The sequence below is a fragment of the Ascaphus truei genome, chromosome 14, assembly GCF_040206685.1.
Source record: "Ascaphus truei isolate aAscTru1 chromosome 14, aAscTru1.hap1, whole genome shotgun sequence".
Classification (NCBI taxonomy): Eukaryota; Metazoa; Chordata; class Amphibia; order Anura; family Ascaphidae; genus Ascaphus; species Ascaphus truei.
In genome coordinates, this window is record NC_134496.1 from 2,456,912 (window position 1) to 2,474,966 (window position 18,055).

The 18,055-nt window shown below is 46.8% G+C and overlaps 1 protein-coding gene across 3 annotated transcripts in view; it reads right to left on the reverse strand.

The window, feature by feature from the left end:
* Positions 1-1,112: 1,112 nt before the first annotated feature.
* Positions 1,113-18,055, reverse strand: part of ILKAP (ILK associated serine/threonine phosphatase) — a 39,857-nt gene continuing 22,914 nt past the window's right edge. For all 3 annotated transcript variants that reach the window (XM_075569520.1, XM_075569522.1, XM_075569521.1), the window contains exons 7-10: positions 3,262-3,383; positions 2,289-2,408; positions 1,477-1,558; positions 1,113-1,368 (exon numbers count right to left, since the gene is read on the reverse strand). In XM_075569520.1, the coding sequence (XP_075425635.1) occupies positions 1,228-1,368; positions 1,477-1,558; positions 2,289-2,408; positions 3,262-3,383 (465 nt within the window). In that variant the 3' untranslated portion in view covers positions 1,113-1,227. The remainder of the gene's footprint in view (positions 1,369-1,476; positions 1,559-2,288; positions 2,409-3,261; positions 3,384-18,055) is intronic.

Consider the following 18,055-nt stretch of genomic DNA (forward strand, 5'->3'; position numbering starts at 1 on the left):
ATGAAATGTAATTTTTAAATTCCCTTGCAAAAAGGATTGTCTGGGAGAAGTATGGCTGCTGGGGTTAGCCTCACTTGGTCAACAGAAAAATGTGACATAGTGAGATGACATGGCAGCTTCTGATTGGATGACCCGCAGCCATCTTTACTTTCCCTTGCAACTACTGGCAACCGTTGCAACATTTTAGATGTTGGCAATCTGCGGGTCACAGGGGCTTTGAAGCAGCATTCCTCGCAGCAATTTGTTCTAAAAACAAATGGTTATTTTAATATATGCATCATTTGATTACCTTTGATGAAAACTAATTACCTAAGCTGTCGATCGATCCGTTCTCCTGTGATCGATCAGCAAATATCCTGCGCCATGGGTTCGCCTAATGGCAGCCTCTCAGTTTCAATCTATCCTTCAGGTTAATGGAACTACAATATAACATTACGGCAACAGTGTCTATTGGTACAGCTTTCAACCCAACCACAGTATCCTGCTGGGAACACGGCAACAAATCAATCACAAACAGGACAGAGCTGGGCTCAAAAAGAGGTGTACCAAAGCCTGCTATAGCAACCACAGGAAATGCTGCTCAGTACATTAAAACTCATTGAAAATAGCATTGAGTTAGAAAAAAAAATGAAGTAAATATTATCTATTACTACAGAACTGATTTTGGGAAAAAAACAAATCAGGTTTTTGAACGTTTTGCTGCTACAAGTGGCATGATTCCACTACAGGGAGCTTCTGGTTTATACACGGTGAAGGGAGACGGTAGTATGCGCACACACATTGCATGCTGGGACGAGTTTAGCTTTCAGAGTCAAATTTTAAATTCTATTGTCATGTATTTAATTATAAAGTACTAAAAAGATGCAAGAGGTGAACATGGGTGAACTGAAATATACTAGAGGTTAAAAGAAATAAAAATCAGTGTCCCTTACAAAAAAGTGTGCCTATAAGTAAGGTGAACACACTCCGCCATCACACTTCTGCAGCAATTATAGAAAGAGGTAAACCTTTGCAATCCATACGGTCTTCCAATCCTTTTATTAAGTTAAGATAAGGTGCGTGAAAGTGATCTGATACCCTGCCAACAAAATTATTTAATGAAAACACTCTGGTAGAATAAGGTGTACTGTATTTGGAAAATGTATTTACAAATAAGAGAAAGAAGGAGGAGCTTGTGTTGTGTGGAAATGAGCTCTTGCTGTAGTCCGTCCAACCACCCTCCCAAGGTCAGTGCTGAATGTGCACCAGCAGGACTGTGACATTATCAGCGGCACCCCGGCGCACTGCTTCGGTGGCAAGGCGTTGACACGCAGACTCGTAGGGAGCGTCAAGGTCACACAGACCCTCTTCCACTGGAGGGCTTTCTTCCTGTGAGAGGGGGAGGTCAGGTGAGCAGCCAAAACACCCAATCACCAATATAACCATATAACAATATCCGTGAGGCTTTTGTCATCAGCACAGCGTCCCCTCATTTACCTGCACATGGGTCAGGATGAAGGTCACGGCCTCTTCTGGTGAGAAGGCTTTGAAGAGTCCGTCACAGGCCAGCAAAACAAACCTGAAGCAAAAGGGGAAAAGTCCCATGGAGACATCAGAAAGAACGAAAGCCGGGGAACTATTTCTTATGGCAAACAGAAGTTGATAAAAACGTAAATGTTGCATGCGAAATTAAACAGTCGCTACTTCACATGAAAACATTCACATTAAAGAGCCATACTTGCTAAAACGTGCTACTCCATAAGACACCAGCCAGCACGTCTTCGTAGCTATGTCTCTTTTTGGCATTCAAGTGAATGGGCTGTAAGTGTCTTCTGTTACAGAAGGTGCCTTATGGAGTAACACCGCTTCGTAAATATCACTCTACATATCAATAAATAGCCAAGATAAATCATACCAAGTAATGCACTTCATAGGCTTACAAACAAACATCTAGGGAGAATGGTTATGTTGATCCATAAAAGGTTCTGAAAACTCACAAAGGCATCTAGTCTTGTTCAGAGGCAGCTCTCTAATATGTATTAAAGGGGGCTCACTGACAAAAGATGGGGCACAAGATATTGAGCGTTGCAGCTACTTAGCCCTGTGGCTCCGCAGGGATGTTCTACTGATGGAGGTATGTGCAAGCAACAGGGAAGAGATTGACTAAAGCGCGAATGCCGTGAGCATACTGCAATGATAACAGGTCCGTGGTCACTTCCATTCACATCAATGACAATTAATGCCGCAATTGCGGCTATTATTCCAGTGTTTACACTTCTGCTTCAATGTCAACACAACTGCGTATTTACCTGTCGCTGGGTGTTAGAGGACACCTTTTAACATCAGGTGTGCTGATTACGCCGCAGCGCTTGTACTGTCCATCCCCTAGAGAGCGAGATACCTCCAGGACGCCCAGGACTCTGCCGTCTCTGCAGGAAACAAAGAACACTTATGCCCTGTGCATAAACTCAGCAGAGGTGACACAGTCTAGACACTTGCTGTGTCCTGCAGGATTAATAGCTGTGTAGAACAGGGTGAGACTTTGCACTAGGTGTGATCTGTTGTGAACAGCGTCTGCATATAGCACCAGGGCAATATTCACTAAACTGGGTTACAGCATAAGACTTTCCAGTACTAAAAAACACCTTATGGTCACTCAAATGAATGGATTTGTAAGGAGTCTACAGCACCACTTAGTTAATATGGCTCTAAGTCCGGCACTTCAAGAGAAGTGTGTGTTAATGCTCACAAGTGGGTCAAACGTACACATCACATCCTTCAATGCGAGTGTCAGAAATGGTAATATACACACACACACACACACACACACTTTAGAACAAGAAAGTACGTTTTATAGGCTGGCACCCAGGAGTCCTGTGCTTGTGTGACTGACTGCATGGAGATGTCAGTGCTCTGTGTGTACAATGAGGATGGGTCTGGGCAGTACTGCACACACGTACGTCCGACCTGGGCAGCACTCTATGTGAAGTGTGGCTCCTGCTGATAACAGGCTGGCATTTCACAGAATTTGCTGATTCTGCAGAAAACTGTACACACCCCAGGTCTAGGGGCTCCTCCACCCAGAAGAGGGGGAAGGGAAGCGAGAGTGAAGGGAGGCAGGGGAACGATTAAAAACAACAAGAGAACTTGCTTAAGCAACAGTAGACTAAGATGACTGTCCAGTGACTGGTCAATGCAATAGAAGAGGTCACAGTACATCTAGATGTCCTGCCCCGCCCTTGATACTCAGGAGTTATTAACAGAAGTGTGGCACCCTCTCACCTCACATTGCCCCCTGCTCTCTGGATCCTCATGCGCTCTTCATACTGGGTGGGGTTGTGCTCTCTGCTCAGGGTCAGCACTGTCGGCTTCTGGGTTTCCTCATTAATCCGGCATAACAAAGCCTGGCATAAGCAAAAGCTACAGTCACCCCATGGCAGAGGAGAGAACAAGTAAGCTGCTGCACCGTAGCTTTACGCCAATGGAAGGAAGTGGAACACACTAATCTGTACAACTCGGGAGCCATCAGCAACTACAGTACCAACAGTTATCTTGTGGTAAAATAACAAAGGAGGGAGGAGTAGTAGGCTGCATGATACCTTTTATTGGACCAACAAATAGTAGATACGTTACAAGCTTTCGTGCCTCTTCTTCATCAGATATGGCAGAAATATAGAAAGTTATCTTGGACTTTTATATGGGGTTCAGAACCAAGAGTGTCAACTATATGAAGAGCAAATGTGGGGCAGTGTATTTTTATAACGGCGTATTGATGTCAGCCACACATCAGATCCCATGGTCCATCCGAGCCAGCAAAGTCACACCCAGTACTTCTGCCATACAATCTTAATCCTTCCACTGCCAGAGGGGACTGCAGCCCCCTGGCAAGAGAATAGTTCATTGCCCTGCCCCTGCAAATCAATAAAGAAAAAATGAACACGGAGTGGAGAAGACTGAAGCGGGGAGGGTCAGCGGTGAGATTTATGTTAACATTCAGAATTGGACATAGTGTATATAAAGCATTATTCTTAGCCTACGTTGTATGAAGAACTACCGGTTCATGCAGTGACGGGCCATGCCGATCTTTCACCGGCCTCTCTCTCTATTAGCAGCAGGAAACCTCTCTAGCACCGAGTTTCTTGGCGAGTAACACATTTAGAAAAATAAATAAATAAAACCTAAATAAACCTTTTCCAGGACGAGATAATCTGAAAAGATTCTTGGAAGACCAAGGAATATAAGCATTTAATATGTACTTTTTCATCATAGGAAACCGCAATTGATATCTTTTGCAAACGGTTGGTTCCCAGAGATAAGACACTACAAAAGCCATAAAAAAGCTACATCGACAAAAATATACATGTTCTATAATATATATTAGAAAGCTTCTTGCTTCATTTATTAACCCCTTTAGGGTATATTTCACAGAATATTTGTATGCATTTAGCATAGGGACCGTTGTCTTACAGACTTGGGTTTCACTATATATATTTATCTCCCCATTTATTGTTTGCCCAATGGGAGAAGCGCAGGGGTTCTCTGTTTTCTCAGGCGTCTGTGTCCTACTAGCCAATACAACAGCAATTAAAGAATATACAACATCTCCCGTTACTGACTAGTTCGGCTCTAATACCGAGCGGAGATAAGAACACTGCAGGGATTCCAAACACGCTGTGCTCAGGACTACCATATGAAGCAGATCAATCACAATGTTCATCATATTAAGAGGCACCAATATTTTATAGCGATATTTCTAACCCTGAAGTGATCACTAGGACTGCACTCTAATAAAATATTTGTTGCACGTTTGTGATGTATTTCTGTATTTTTGTTATGATATTTTGTATGTCGGGGTCTTATATATTTGTTTATCTACTGCACTGCCGTTCCCATGCTACAGAAGCATTATAATAATTGTATTAAAATAATTGTGTACTGCAAGAGCATGGGAGCTGACCGGGGTGAATAAGTGCACTTATCGACCGCAATCAGCTGCCTTGGGTGCCCAGAAATCGGCACACAAGGTTTTTCAAAGACCCCTGGAGTGCCGGCTCTGTCTTCATTCTGGAGGATGTGTATAGACCAGAGGAGCTGGCATGAACCAAACAGCTCAGGAAACCCAAATGATTTAGATCGGCGCTAAGCAACTACAGTGTAATACCATAAATACTCAATATAAAGTGAATAAATAAAGCTCCTGATGAAGCTGACGCTAGTTCAACGAAACGCGTAGAGCTTCAACTTCGCATGCAGTAATCCCCGTTCCAGAGGTGAAGAGACCTCTGTGCCGTGTATCCGTTCCCTCTCCCGCCTAACCGGAAGCTGTCCCGCCCGTAACGGATGTGACGTCAGACGCCGTCCAACGCTGTCTGACTGGGGGAGCTTCGAAGGAAGACGGCCTGATCACCACCTATCCCTACGTGAGGCTCACTGCCTCAACACTATTATATGGGCCTATTCCTATTGTACACATTGGGAGTACATTTCTGAAGCTTTTTTATTGTGAAAAACCGTTTGCTGGTCTGCACTATGGTCTCTTTCTGCTGTGTTATCTCATGAGTATCATCCTGAGTGAGAGCCCTCCTGAGTGAGCGCCCTCCTGAGTGAGAGCCCTCCTGAGTGAGAGCCCTCCTGAGTGAGAGCCCTCCTGAGTGAGAGCCCTCCTGAGTGAGAGCCCTCCTGAGTGCGAGCCCTCCTGAGTGAGAGCCCCCCTGAGTGAGAGCCCTCCTGAGTGAGAGCCCCCCTGAGTGAGAGCCCCCCTGAGTGAGAGCCCTCCTGAGTGAGAGCCCTCCTGAGTTCCTACACACCTTGTTCCGGTAAATGCTGATTCTCCCCCTGCTTTTTGTAAGTAGGCGATCTATATGAGCCAAGTTTCTGTGCTTCATCATACATTTGTGATTTTATTGCACCATCATTTGTTCATTTTATTTTGGGGTGTTCCTGAATCATCGCTCCCTTCCTACCCTGGATGAACCAAACAGCTACACAATGTTTTGCCCAATTTTTATCAGCCACGAAGTGTGAGTATCAGTGACTACATGAGGAAGACACAAATAATTCTACTTTCATTGCCTACTGACCACAGATTGTCTTAAGTAATAGGGAATTTGGAGGGGCTAAAAGGTCGCACCCCATCCCAAAGAAATACAGATTGTACCCCAATACCAGATTGCAAGCTCTTTAGGACGGTTAGAAATGGCTGGGATAGAATTCCACATACAGTGCGGTGTATATTCCACGTACAGCGCGGAATAGCGGTATATATTCCACGTACAGTGCGGTGTATATTCCACGTACAGTGCGGTGTATATTCCACGTACAGTGCGGTGTATATTCCACGTACAGTGCGGTGTATATTCCACGTACAGTGCGGTGTATATTCCACGTATACAGTGCGGAATAGCGGTATATATTCCACGTACAGTGCGGAATAGCGGTATATATTCCACGTACAGTGCAGCATAGCAGTATATATTCCACGTACAGTGCGGTGTATATTCCACGTACAGTGCGGTGTATATTCCACGTACAGTGCGGTGTATATTCCACGTACAGTGCGGTGTATATTCCACGTACAGTGCGGTGTATATTCCACGTACAGTGCGGTATATATTCCACGTACAGTGCGGTATATATTCCACGTACAGTGCGGTATATATTCCACGTACAGTGCGGTATATATTCCACGTACAGTGCGGTATATATTCCACGTACAGTGCGGTATATATTCCACGTACAGTGCGGTATATATTCCACGTACAGTGCGGTATATATTCCACGTACAGTGCGGTATATATTCCACGTACAGTGCGGTATATATTCCACGTACAGTGCGGTATATATTCCACGTACAGCGCGGAATAGCGGTATATATTCCACGTACAGCGCGGAATAGCGGTTTATATTCCACGTACAGCGCGGTGTATATTCCACGTACAGCGCGGTGTATATTCCACGTACAGCGCGGTGTATATTCCACGTACAGCGCGGTGTATATTCCACGTACAGCGCGGTGTATATTCCACGTACAGCGCGGTGTATATTCCACGTACAGTGCGGTGTATATTCCACGTACAGCGCGGAATAGCGGTTTATATTCCACGTACAGTGCGGTGTATATTCCACGTACAGTGCGGTGTATATTCCACGTACAGTGCGGTGTATATTGCACGTACAGTGCGGTGTATATTCCACGTACAGTGCGGTGTATATTCCACGTACAGTGCGGTGTATATTCCACGTACAGTGCGGTGTATATTCCACGTATACAGTGCGGAATAGCGGTATATATTCCACGTACAGTGCGGAATAGCGGTATATATTCCACGTACAGTGCAGCATAGCAGTATATATTCCACGTACAGTGCGGTGTATATTCCACGTACAGTGCGGTGTATATTCCACGTACAGTGCGGTGTATATTCCACGTACAGTGCGGTGTATATTCCACGTACAGTGCGGTATATATTCCACGTACAGTGCGGTATATATTCCACGTACAGTGCGGTATATATTCCACGTACAGTGCGGTATATATTCCACGTACAGCGCGGAATAGCGGTATATATTCCACGTACAGCGCGGAATAGCGGTTTATATTCCACGTACAGCGCGGTGTATATTCCACGTACAGCGCGGTGTATATTCCACGTACAGCGCGGTGTATATTCCACGTACAGCGCGGTGTATATTCCACGTACAGCGCGGTGTATATTCCACGTACAGTGCGGTGTATATTCCACGTACAGCGCGGAATAGCGGTTTATATTCCACGTACAGTGCGGTGTATATTCCACGTACAGTGCGGTGTATATTCCACGTACAGTGCGGTGTATATTCCACGTATACAATGCGGAATAGCGGTATATATTCCACGTACAGTGCGGTGTATATTCCACGTACAGTGCGGTGTATATTCCACGTACAGTGCGGTGTATATTCCACGTACAGTGCGGTATATATTCCACGTACAGTGCGGTATATATTCCACGTACAGTGCGGTATATATTCCACGTACAGTGCGGTATATATTCCACGTACAGTGCGGTATATATTCCACGTACAGCGCGGAATAGCGGTTTATATTCCACGTACAGCGCGGTGTATATTCCACGTACAGCGCGGTGTATATTCCACGTACAGTGCGGTGTATATTCCACGTACAGTGCGGTGTATATTCCACGTACAGCGCGGAATAGCGGTTTATATTCCACGTACAGTGCGGTGTATATTCCACGTACAGCGCGGTGTATATTCCACGTACAGCGCGGTGTATATTCCACGTACAGCGCGGTGTATATTCCACGTACAGTGCGGTGTATATTCCACGTACAGCGCGGTGTATATTCCACGTACAGCGCGGAATAGCGGTTTATATTCCACGTACAGTGCGGTGTATATTCCACGTACAGTGCGGTGTATATTCCACGTACAGTGCGGTGTATATTCCACGTATACAATGCGGAATAGCGGTATATATTCCACGTACAGTGCGGTGTATATTCCACGTACAGTGCGGTGTATATTCCACGTACAGTGCGGTGTATATTCCACGTACAGTGCGGTGTATATTCCACGTACAGTGCGGTATATATTCCACGTACAGTGCGGTATATATTCCACGTACAGTGCGGTATATATTCCACGTACAGTGCGGTATATATTCCACGTACAGTGCGGTATATATTCCACGTACAGCGCGGAATAGCGGTTTATATTCCACGTACAGCGCGGTGTATATTCCACGTACAGCGCGGTGTATATTCCACGTACAGTGCGGTGTATATTCCACGTACAGTGCGGTGTATATTCCACGTACAGCGCGGAATAGCGGTTTATATTCCACGTACAGTGCGGTGTATATTCCACGTACAGTGCGGTGTATATTCCACGTACAGTGCGGTGTATATTCCACGTATACAATGCGGAATAGCGGTATATATTCCACGTACAGTGCGCTGTATATTCCACGTACAGTGCGCTGTATATTCCACGTACAGTGCGGTGTATATTCCACGTACAGTGCGGTGTATATTCCCCGTACAGTGCGGTGTATATTCCACGTACAGTGCGGTGTATATTCCACGTACAGTGCGGTGTATATTCCACGTACAGGGCGGTGTATATTCCACGTACAGTGCGGTGTATATTCCACGTACAGTGCGGTGTATATTCCACGTACAGTGCGGTGTATATTCCACGTACAGTGCGGTGTATATTCCACGTAGTGCGGTGTATATTACACGTACAGTGCGGTGTATATTCCACGTACAGTGCGGTGTATATTCCACGTACAGTGCGGTGTATATTTAACGTACAGTGCGGTGTACATTCCACGTACAGACCGGTGTACATTCCACGTACAGACCGGTGTACATTCCACGTACAGTGCGGTGTACATTCCACGTACAGTGCGGTGTACATTCCACGTACAGTGCGGTGTACATTCCACGTACAGTGCGGTGTACATTCCACGTACAGTGCGGTGTACATTCCACGTACAGTGCGGTGTATATTCCACGTACAGTGCGGTGTACATTCCACGTGCAGTGCGGTGTATATTCCACGTACAGTGCGGTGTACATTCCACGTACAGTGCGGTGTACATTCCACGTACAGTGCGGTGTATATTCCACGTACAGTGCGGTGTACATTCCACGTACAGTGCGGTGTACATTCCACGTACAGTGCGGTGTACATTCCACGTACCGTGCGGTGTACATTCCACGTACAGTGCGGTGTATATTCCACGTATACAGTGCGGCATAGCGGTATATATTCCACGTACAGTGCGGTGTATATTCCACGTACAGTGCGGTGTATATTCCACGTACAGTGCGGTGTATATTCCACGTACAGACCGGTGTATATTCCACGTACAGACCGGTGTATATTCCACGTACAGTGCGGTGTATATTCCACGTACAGACCGGTGTATATTCCACGTACAGACCGGTGTACATTCCACGTACAGTGCGGTGTATATTCCACGTACAGTGCGGTGTACATTCCACGTACAGTGCGGTGTACATTCCACGTACCGTGCGGTGTACATTCCACGTACAGTGCGGTGTATATTCCACGTATACAGTGCGGCATAGCGGTATATATTCCACGTACAGTGCGTTGTATATTCCACGTACAGTGCGGTGTATATTCCACGTACAGTGCGGTGTATATTCCACGTACAGACCGGTGTATATTCCACGTACAGACCGGTGTATATTCCACGTACAGTGCGGTGTATATTCCACGTACAGACCGGTGTATATTCCACGTACAGACCGGTGTACATTCCACGTACAGTGCGGTGTATATTCCACGTACAGTGCGGTGTACATTCCACGTACAGTGCGGTGTACATTCCACGTACCGTGCGGTGTATATTCCACGTACAGTGCGGTGTACATTCCACGTACCGTGCGGTGTACATTCCACGTACAGTGCGGTGTATATTCCACGTATACAGTGCGGAATAGCGGTATATATTCCACGTACAGTGCGGCATAGCAGTATATATTCCACGTACAGTGCGGTGTATATTCCACGTACAGTGCGGTGTATATTCCACGTACAGTGCGGTGTATATTCCACGTACAGTGCGGTGTATATTCCACGTACAGTGCGGTGTATATTCCACGTACAGTGCGGTGTATATTCCACGTAGTGCGGTGTATATTCCACGCACAGTGCAGTGTATATTCCACGTACAGTGCGGTATATATTCCACGTACAGTGCGGTATATATTCCACGTACAGACCGGTGTATATTCCACGTACAGTGCGGTGTATATTCCACGTACAGTGCGGTGTATATTCCACGTACAGTGCGGTGTATATTCCACGTACAGTGCGGTGTATATTCCACGTACAGTGCGGTGTATATTCCACGTACAGTGCGGTGTATATTCCACGTACAGTGCGGTGTATATTCCACGTACAGTGCGGTGTACATTCCACGTACAGTGCGGTGTACATTCCACGTACAGTGCGGTGTATATTCCACGTACAGTGCGGTGTACATTCCACGTACAGTGCGGTGTATATTCCACGTACAGTGCGGTGTACATTCCACGTACAGTGCGGTGTACATTCCACGTACCGTGCGGTGTACATTCCACGTATACAGTGCGGAATAGCGGTATATATTCCACGTACAGTGCGGTGTATATTCCACGTACAGTGCGGTATACATTCCACGTACAGTGCGGTGTACATTCCACGTACCGTGCGGTGTACATTCCACGTATACAGTGCGGAATAGCGGTATATATTCCACGTACAGTGCGGTGTATATTCCACGTACAGTGCGTTGTATATTCCACGTACAGTGCGGTGTATATTCCACGTACAGACCGGTGTACATTCCACGTACAGTGCGGTGTATATTCCACGTACAGTGCGGTGTATATTCCACGTAGTGCGGTGTATATTACACGTACAGTGCGGTGTATATTCCACGTACAGTGCGGTGTATATTTAACGTACAGTGCGGTGTACATTCCACGTACAGACCGGTGTACATTCCACGTACAGACCGGTGTACATTCCACGTACAGTGCGGTGTACATTCCACGTACAGTGCGGTGTACATTCCACGTACAGTGCGGTGTACATTCCACGTACAGTGCGGTGTACATTCCACGTACAGTGCGGTGTACATTCCACGTACAGTGCGGTGTATATTCCACGTACAGTGCGGTGTACATTCCACGTACAGTGCGGTGTATATTCCACGTACAGTGCGGTGTACATTCCACGTACAGTGCGGTGTACATTCCACGTACAGTGCGGTGTATATTCCACGTACAGTGCGGTGTACATTCCACGTACAGTGCGGTGTACATTCCACGTACAGTGCGGTGTACATTCCACGTACCGTGCGGTGTACATTCCACGTACAGTGCGGTGTATATTCCACGTATACAGTGCGGCATAGCGGTATATATTCCACGTACAGTGCGGTGTATATTCCACGTACAGTGCGGTGTATATTCCACGTACAGTGCGGTGTATATTCCACGTACAGACCGGTGTATATTCCACGTACAGACCGGTGTATATTCCACGTACAGTGCGGTGTATATTCCACGTACAGACCGGTGTATATTCCACGTACAGACCGGTGTACATTCCACGTACAGTGCGGTGTATATTCCACGTACAGTGCGGTGTACATTCCACGTACAGTGCGGTGTACATTCCACGTACCGTGCGGTGTACATTCCACGTACAGTGCGGTGTATATTCCACGTATACAGTGCGGCATAGCGGTATATATTCCACGTACAGTGCGTTGTATATTCCACGTACAGTGCGGTGTATATTCCACGTACAGTGCGGTGTATATTCCACGTACAGACCGGTGTATATTCCACGTACAGACCGGTGTATATTCCACGTACAGTGCGGTGTATATTCCACGTACAGACCGGTGTATATTCCACGTACAGACCGGTGTACATTCCACGTACAGTGCGGTGTATATTCCACGTACAGTGCGGTGTACATTCCACGTACAGTGCGGTGTACATTCCACGTACCGTGCGGTGTATATTCCACGTACAGTGCGGTGTACATTCCACGTACCGTGCGGTGTACATTCCACGTACAGTGCGGTGTATATTCCACGTATACAGTGCGGAATAGCGGTATATATTCCACGTACAGTGCGGCATAGCAGTATATATTCCACGTACAATGCGGTGTATATTCCACGTACAGTGCGGTGTATATTCCACGTACAGTGCGGTGTATATTCCACGTACAGTGCGGTGTATATTCCACGTACAGTGCGGTGTATATTCCACGTACAGTGCGGTGTATATTCCACGTAGTGCGGTGTATATTCCACGCACAGTGCAGTGTATATTCCACGTACAGTGCGGTATATATTCCACGTACAGTGCGGTATATATTCCACGTACAGACCGGTGTATATTCCACGTACAGTGCGGTGTATATTCCACGTACAGTGCGGTGTATATTCCACGTACAGTGCGGTGTATATTCCACGTACAGTGCGGTGTATATTCCACGTACAGTGCGGTGTATATTCCACGTACAGTGCGGTGTATATTCCACGTACAGTGCGGTGTATATTCCACGTACAGTGCGGTGTACATTCCACGTACAGTGCGGTGTACATTCCACGTACAGTGCGGTGTACATTCCACGTACAGTGCGGTGTATATTCCACGTACAGTGCGGTGTACATTCCACGTACAGTGCGGTGTATATTCCACGTACAGTGCGGTATACATTCCACGTACAGTGCGGTGTACATTCCACGTACCGTGCGGTGTACATTCCACGTATACAGTGCGGAATAGCGGTATATATTCCACGTACAGTGCGGTGTATATTCCACGTACAGTGCGGTATACATTCCACGTACAGTGCGGTGTACATTCCACGTACCGTGCGGTGTACATTCCACGTATACAGTGCGGAATAGCGGTATATATTCCACGTACAGTGCGGTGTATATTCCACGTACAGTGCGGTGTATATTCCACGTACAGTGCGGTGTATATTCCACGTACAGTGCGGTGTATATTCCACGTACAGTGCGGTGTATATTCCACGTACAGTGCGGTGTATATTCCACGTACAGTGCGGTGTATATTCCACGTACAGTGCGGTATATATTCCACGTACAGTGCGGTATATATTCCACGTACAGTGCGGTATATATTCCACGTACAGCGCGGAATAGCGGTTTATATTCCACGTACAGCGCGGTGTATATTCCACGTACAGCGCGGTGTATATTCCACGTACAGCGCAGTGTATATTCCACGTACAGTGCGGTGTATATTCCACGTACAGTGCGGTGTATATTCCACGTACAGTGCGGAATAGCGGTTTATATTCCACGTACAGTGTGGTGTATATTCCACGTACAGTGCGGTGTATATTCCACGTACAGTGCGGTGTATATTCCACGTATACAATGCGGAATAGCGGTATATATTCCACGTACAGTGCGGTGTATATTCCACGTACAGTGCGGTGTATATTCCACGTACAGTGCAGTGTATATTCCACGTACAGTGCGGTGTATATTCCACGTACAGTGCGGTGTATATTCCACGTACAGTGCGGTATATATTCCACGTACAGTGCGGTGTATATTCCACGTACAGGGCGGTGTATATTCCACGTACAGTGCGGTGTATATTCCACGTACAGTGCGGTGTATATTCCACGTACAGTGCTGTGTATATTCCACGTACAGTGCGGTGTATATTCCACGTACAGTGCGGTGTATATTCCACGTACAGTGCGGTGTATATTACACGTACAGTGCTGTGTATATTCCACGTACAGTGCGGTGTACATTCCACGTACAGTGCGGTGTACATTCCACGTACAGTGCGGTGTACATTCCACGTACAGTGCGGTGTATATTCCACGTACAGTGCGGTGTACATTCCACGTACAGTGCGGTGTATATTCCACGTACAGTGCGGTGTACATTCCACGTACAGTGCGGTGTATATTCCACGTACAGTGCGGTGTACATTCCACGTACAGTGCGGTGTACATTCCACGTACAGTGCGGTGTATATTCCACGTACAGTGCGGTGTATATTCCACGTACCGTGCGGTGTACATTCCACGTATACAGTGCGGAATAGCGGTATATATTCCACGTACAGTGCGGTGTATATTCCACGTACAGTGCGGTATACATTCCACGTACAGTGCGGTGTACATTCCACGTACCGTGCGGTGTACATTCCACGTATACAGTGCGGAATAGCGGTATATATTCCACGTACAGTGCAGTGTATATTCCACGTACAGTGCGTTGTATATTCCACGTACAGTGCGGTGTATATTCCACGTACAGTGCGGTGTATATTCCACGTACAGTGCGGTATATATTCCACGTACAGTGCGGTATATATTCCACGTACAGTGCGGTATATATTCCACGTACAGTGCGGTATATATTCCACGTACAGCGCGGAATAGCGGTTTATATTCCACGTACAGCGCGGTGTATATTCCACGTACAGCGCGGTGTATATTCCACGTACAGTGCGGTGTATATTCCACGTACAGTGCGGTGTATATTCCACGTACAGCGCGGAATAGCGGTTTATATTCCACGTACAGTGCGGTGTATATTCCACGTACAGTGCGGTGTATATTCCACGTATACAATGCGGAATAGCGGTATATATTCCACGTACAGTGCGGTGTACATTCCACGTACAGTGCGGTGTATATTCCACGTACAGTGCGGTGTATATTCCACGTACAGTGCAGTGTATATTCCACGTACAGTGCGGTGTATATTCCACGTACAGTGCGGTGTATATTCCACGTACAGTGCGGTATATATTCCACGTACAGGGCGGTGTATATTCCACGTACAGGGCGGTGTATATTCCACGTACAGTGCGGTGTATATTCCACGTACAGTGCGGTGTATATTCCACGTACAGTGCGGTGTATATTCCACGTACAGTGCGGTGTATATTCCACGTACAGTGCGGTGTATATTCCACGTAGTGCGGTGTATATTACACGTACAGTGCGGTGTATATTCCACGTACAGTGCGGTGTATATTCCACGTACAGTGCGGTGTATATTCCACGTACAGTGCGGTGTACATTCCACGTACAGACCGGTGTACATTCCACGTACAGACCGGTGTACATTCCACGTACAGTGCGGTGTACATTCCACGTACAGTTCGGTGTACATTCCACGTACAGACCGGTGTACATTCCACGTACAGACCGGTGTACATTCCACGTACAGTGCGGTGTACATTCCACGTACAGTGCGGTGTATATTCCACGTACAGTGCGGTGTACATTTCACGTACAGTGCGGTGTACATTCCACGTACAGTGCGGTGTATATTCCACGTACAGTGCGGTGTATATTCCACGTACAGTGCGGTATATATTCCACGTACAGTGCGGTATATATTCCACGTACAGTGCGGTATATATTCCACGTACAGTGCGGTATATATTCCACGTACAGCGCGGAATAGCGGTTTATATTCCACGTACAGCGCGGTGTATATTCCACGTACAGTGCGGAATAGCGGTTTATATTCCACGTACAGTGTGGTGTATATTCCACGTACAGTGCGGTGTATATTCCACGTACAGTGCGGTGTATATTCCACGTATACAATGCGGAATAGCGGTATATATTCCACGTACAGTGCGGTGTATATTCCACGTACAGTGCGGTGTATATTCCACGTACAGTGCAGTGTATATTCCACGTACAGTGCGGTGTATATTCCACGTACAGTGCGGTGTATATTCCACGTACAGTGCGGTATATATTCCACGTACAGTGCGGTGTATATTCCACGTACAGGGCGGTGTATATTCCACGTACAGTGCGGTGTATATTCCACGTACAGTGCGGTGTATATTCCACGTACAGTGCTGTGTATATTCCACGTACAGTGCGGTGTATATTCCACGTACAGTGCGGTGTATATTCCACGTACAGTGCGGTGTATATTACACGTACAGTGCTGTGTATATTCCACGTACAGTGCGGTGTACATTCCACGTACAGTGCGGTGTACATTCCACGTACAGTGCGGTGTACATTCCACGTACAGTGCGGTGTATATTCCACGTACAGTGCGGTGTACATTCCACGTACAGTGCGGTGTATATTCCACGTACAGTGCGGTGTACATTCCACGTACAGTGCGGTGTATATTCCACGTACAGTGCGGTGTACATTCCACGTACAGTGCGGTGTACATTCCACGTACAGTGCGGTGTATATTCCACGTACAGTGCGGTGTATATTCCACGTACCGTGCGGTGTACATTCCACGTATACAGTGCGGAATAGCGGTATATATTCCACGTACAGTGCGGTGTATATTCCACGTACAGTGCGGTATACATTCCACGTACAGTGCGGTGTACATTCCACGTACCGTGCGGTGTACATTCCACGTATACAGTGCGGAATAGCGGTATATATTCCACGTACAGTGCAGTGTATATTCCACGTACAGTGCGTTGTATATTCCACGTACAGTGCGGTGTATATTCCACGTACAGTGCGGTGTATATTCCACGTACAGTGCGGTATATATTCCACGTACAGTGCGGTATATATTCCACGTACAGTGCGGTATATATTCCACGTACAGTGCGGTATATATTCCACGTACAGCGCGGAATAGCGGTTTATATTCCACGTACAGCGCGGTGTATATTCCACGTACAGCGCGGTGTATATTCCACGTACAGTGCGGTGTATATTCCACGTACAGTGCGGTGTATATTCCACGTACAGCGCGGAATAGCGGTTTATATTCCACGTACAGTGCGGTGTATATTCCACGTACAGTGCGGTGTATATTCCACGTATACAATGCGGAATAGCGGTATATATTCCACGTACAGTGCGGTGTACATTCCACGTACAGTGCGGTGTATATTCCACGTACAGTGCGGTGTATATTCCACGTACAGTGCAGTGTATATTCCACGTACAGTGCGGTGTATATTCCACGTACAGTGCGGTGTATATTCCACGTACAGTGCGGTATATATTCCACGTACAGGGCGGTGTATATTCCACGTACAGGGCGGTGTATATTCCACGTACAGTGCGGTGTATATTCCACGTACAGTGCGGTGTATATTCCACGTACAGTGCGGTGTATATTCCACGTACAGTGCGGTGTATATTCCACGTACAGTGCGGTGTATATTCCACGTAGTGCGGTGTATATTACACGTACAGTGCGGTGTATATTCCACGTACAGTGCGGTGTATATTCCACGTACAGTGCGGTGTATATTCCACGTACAGTGCGGTGTACATTCCACGTACAGACCGGTGTACATTCCACGTACAGACCGGTGTACATTCCACGTACAGTGCGGTGTACATTCCACGTACAGTTCGGTGTACATTCCACGTACAGACCGGTGTACATTCCACGTACAGACCGGTGTACATTCCACGTACAGTGCGGTGTACATTCCACGTACAGTGCGGTGTATATTCCACGTACAGTGCGGTGTACATTTCACGTACAGTGCGGTGTACATTCCACGTA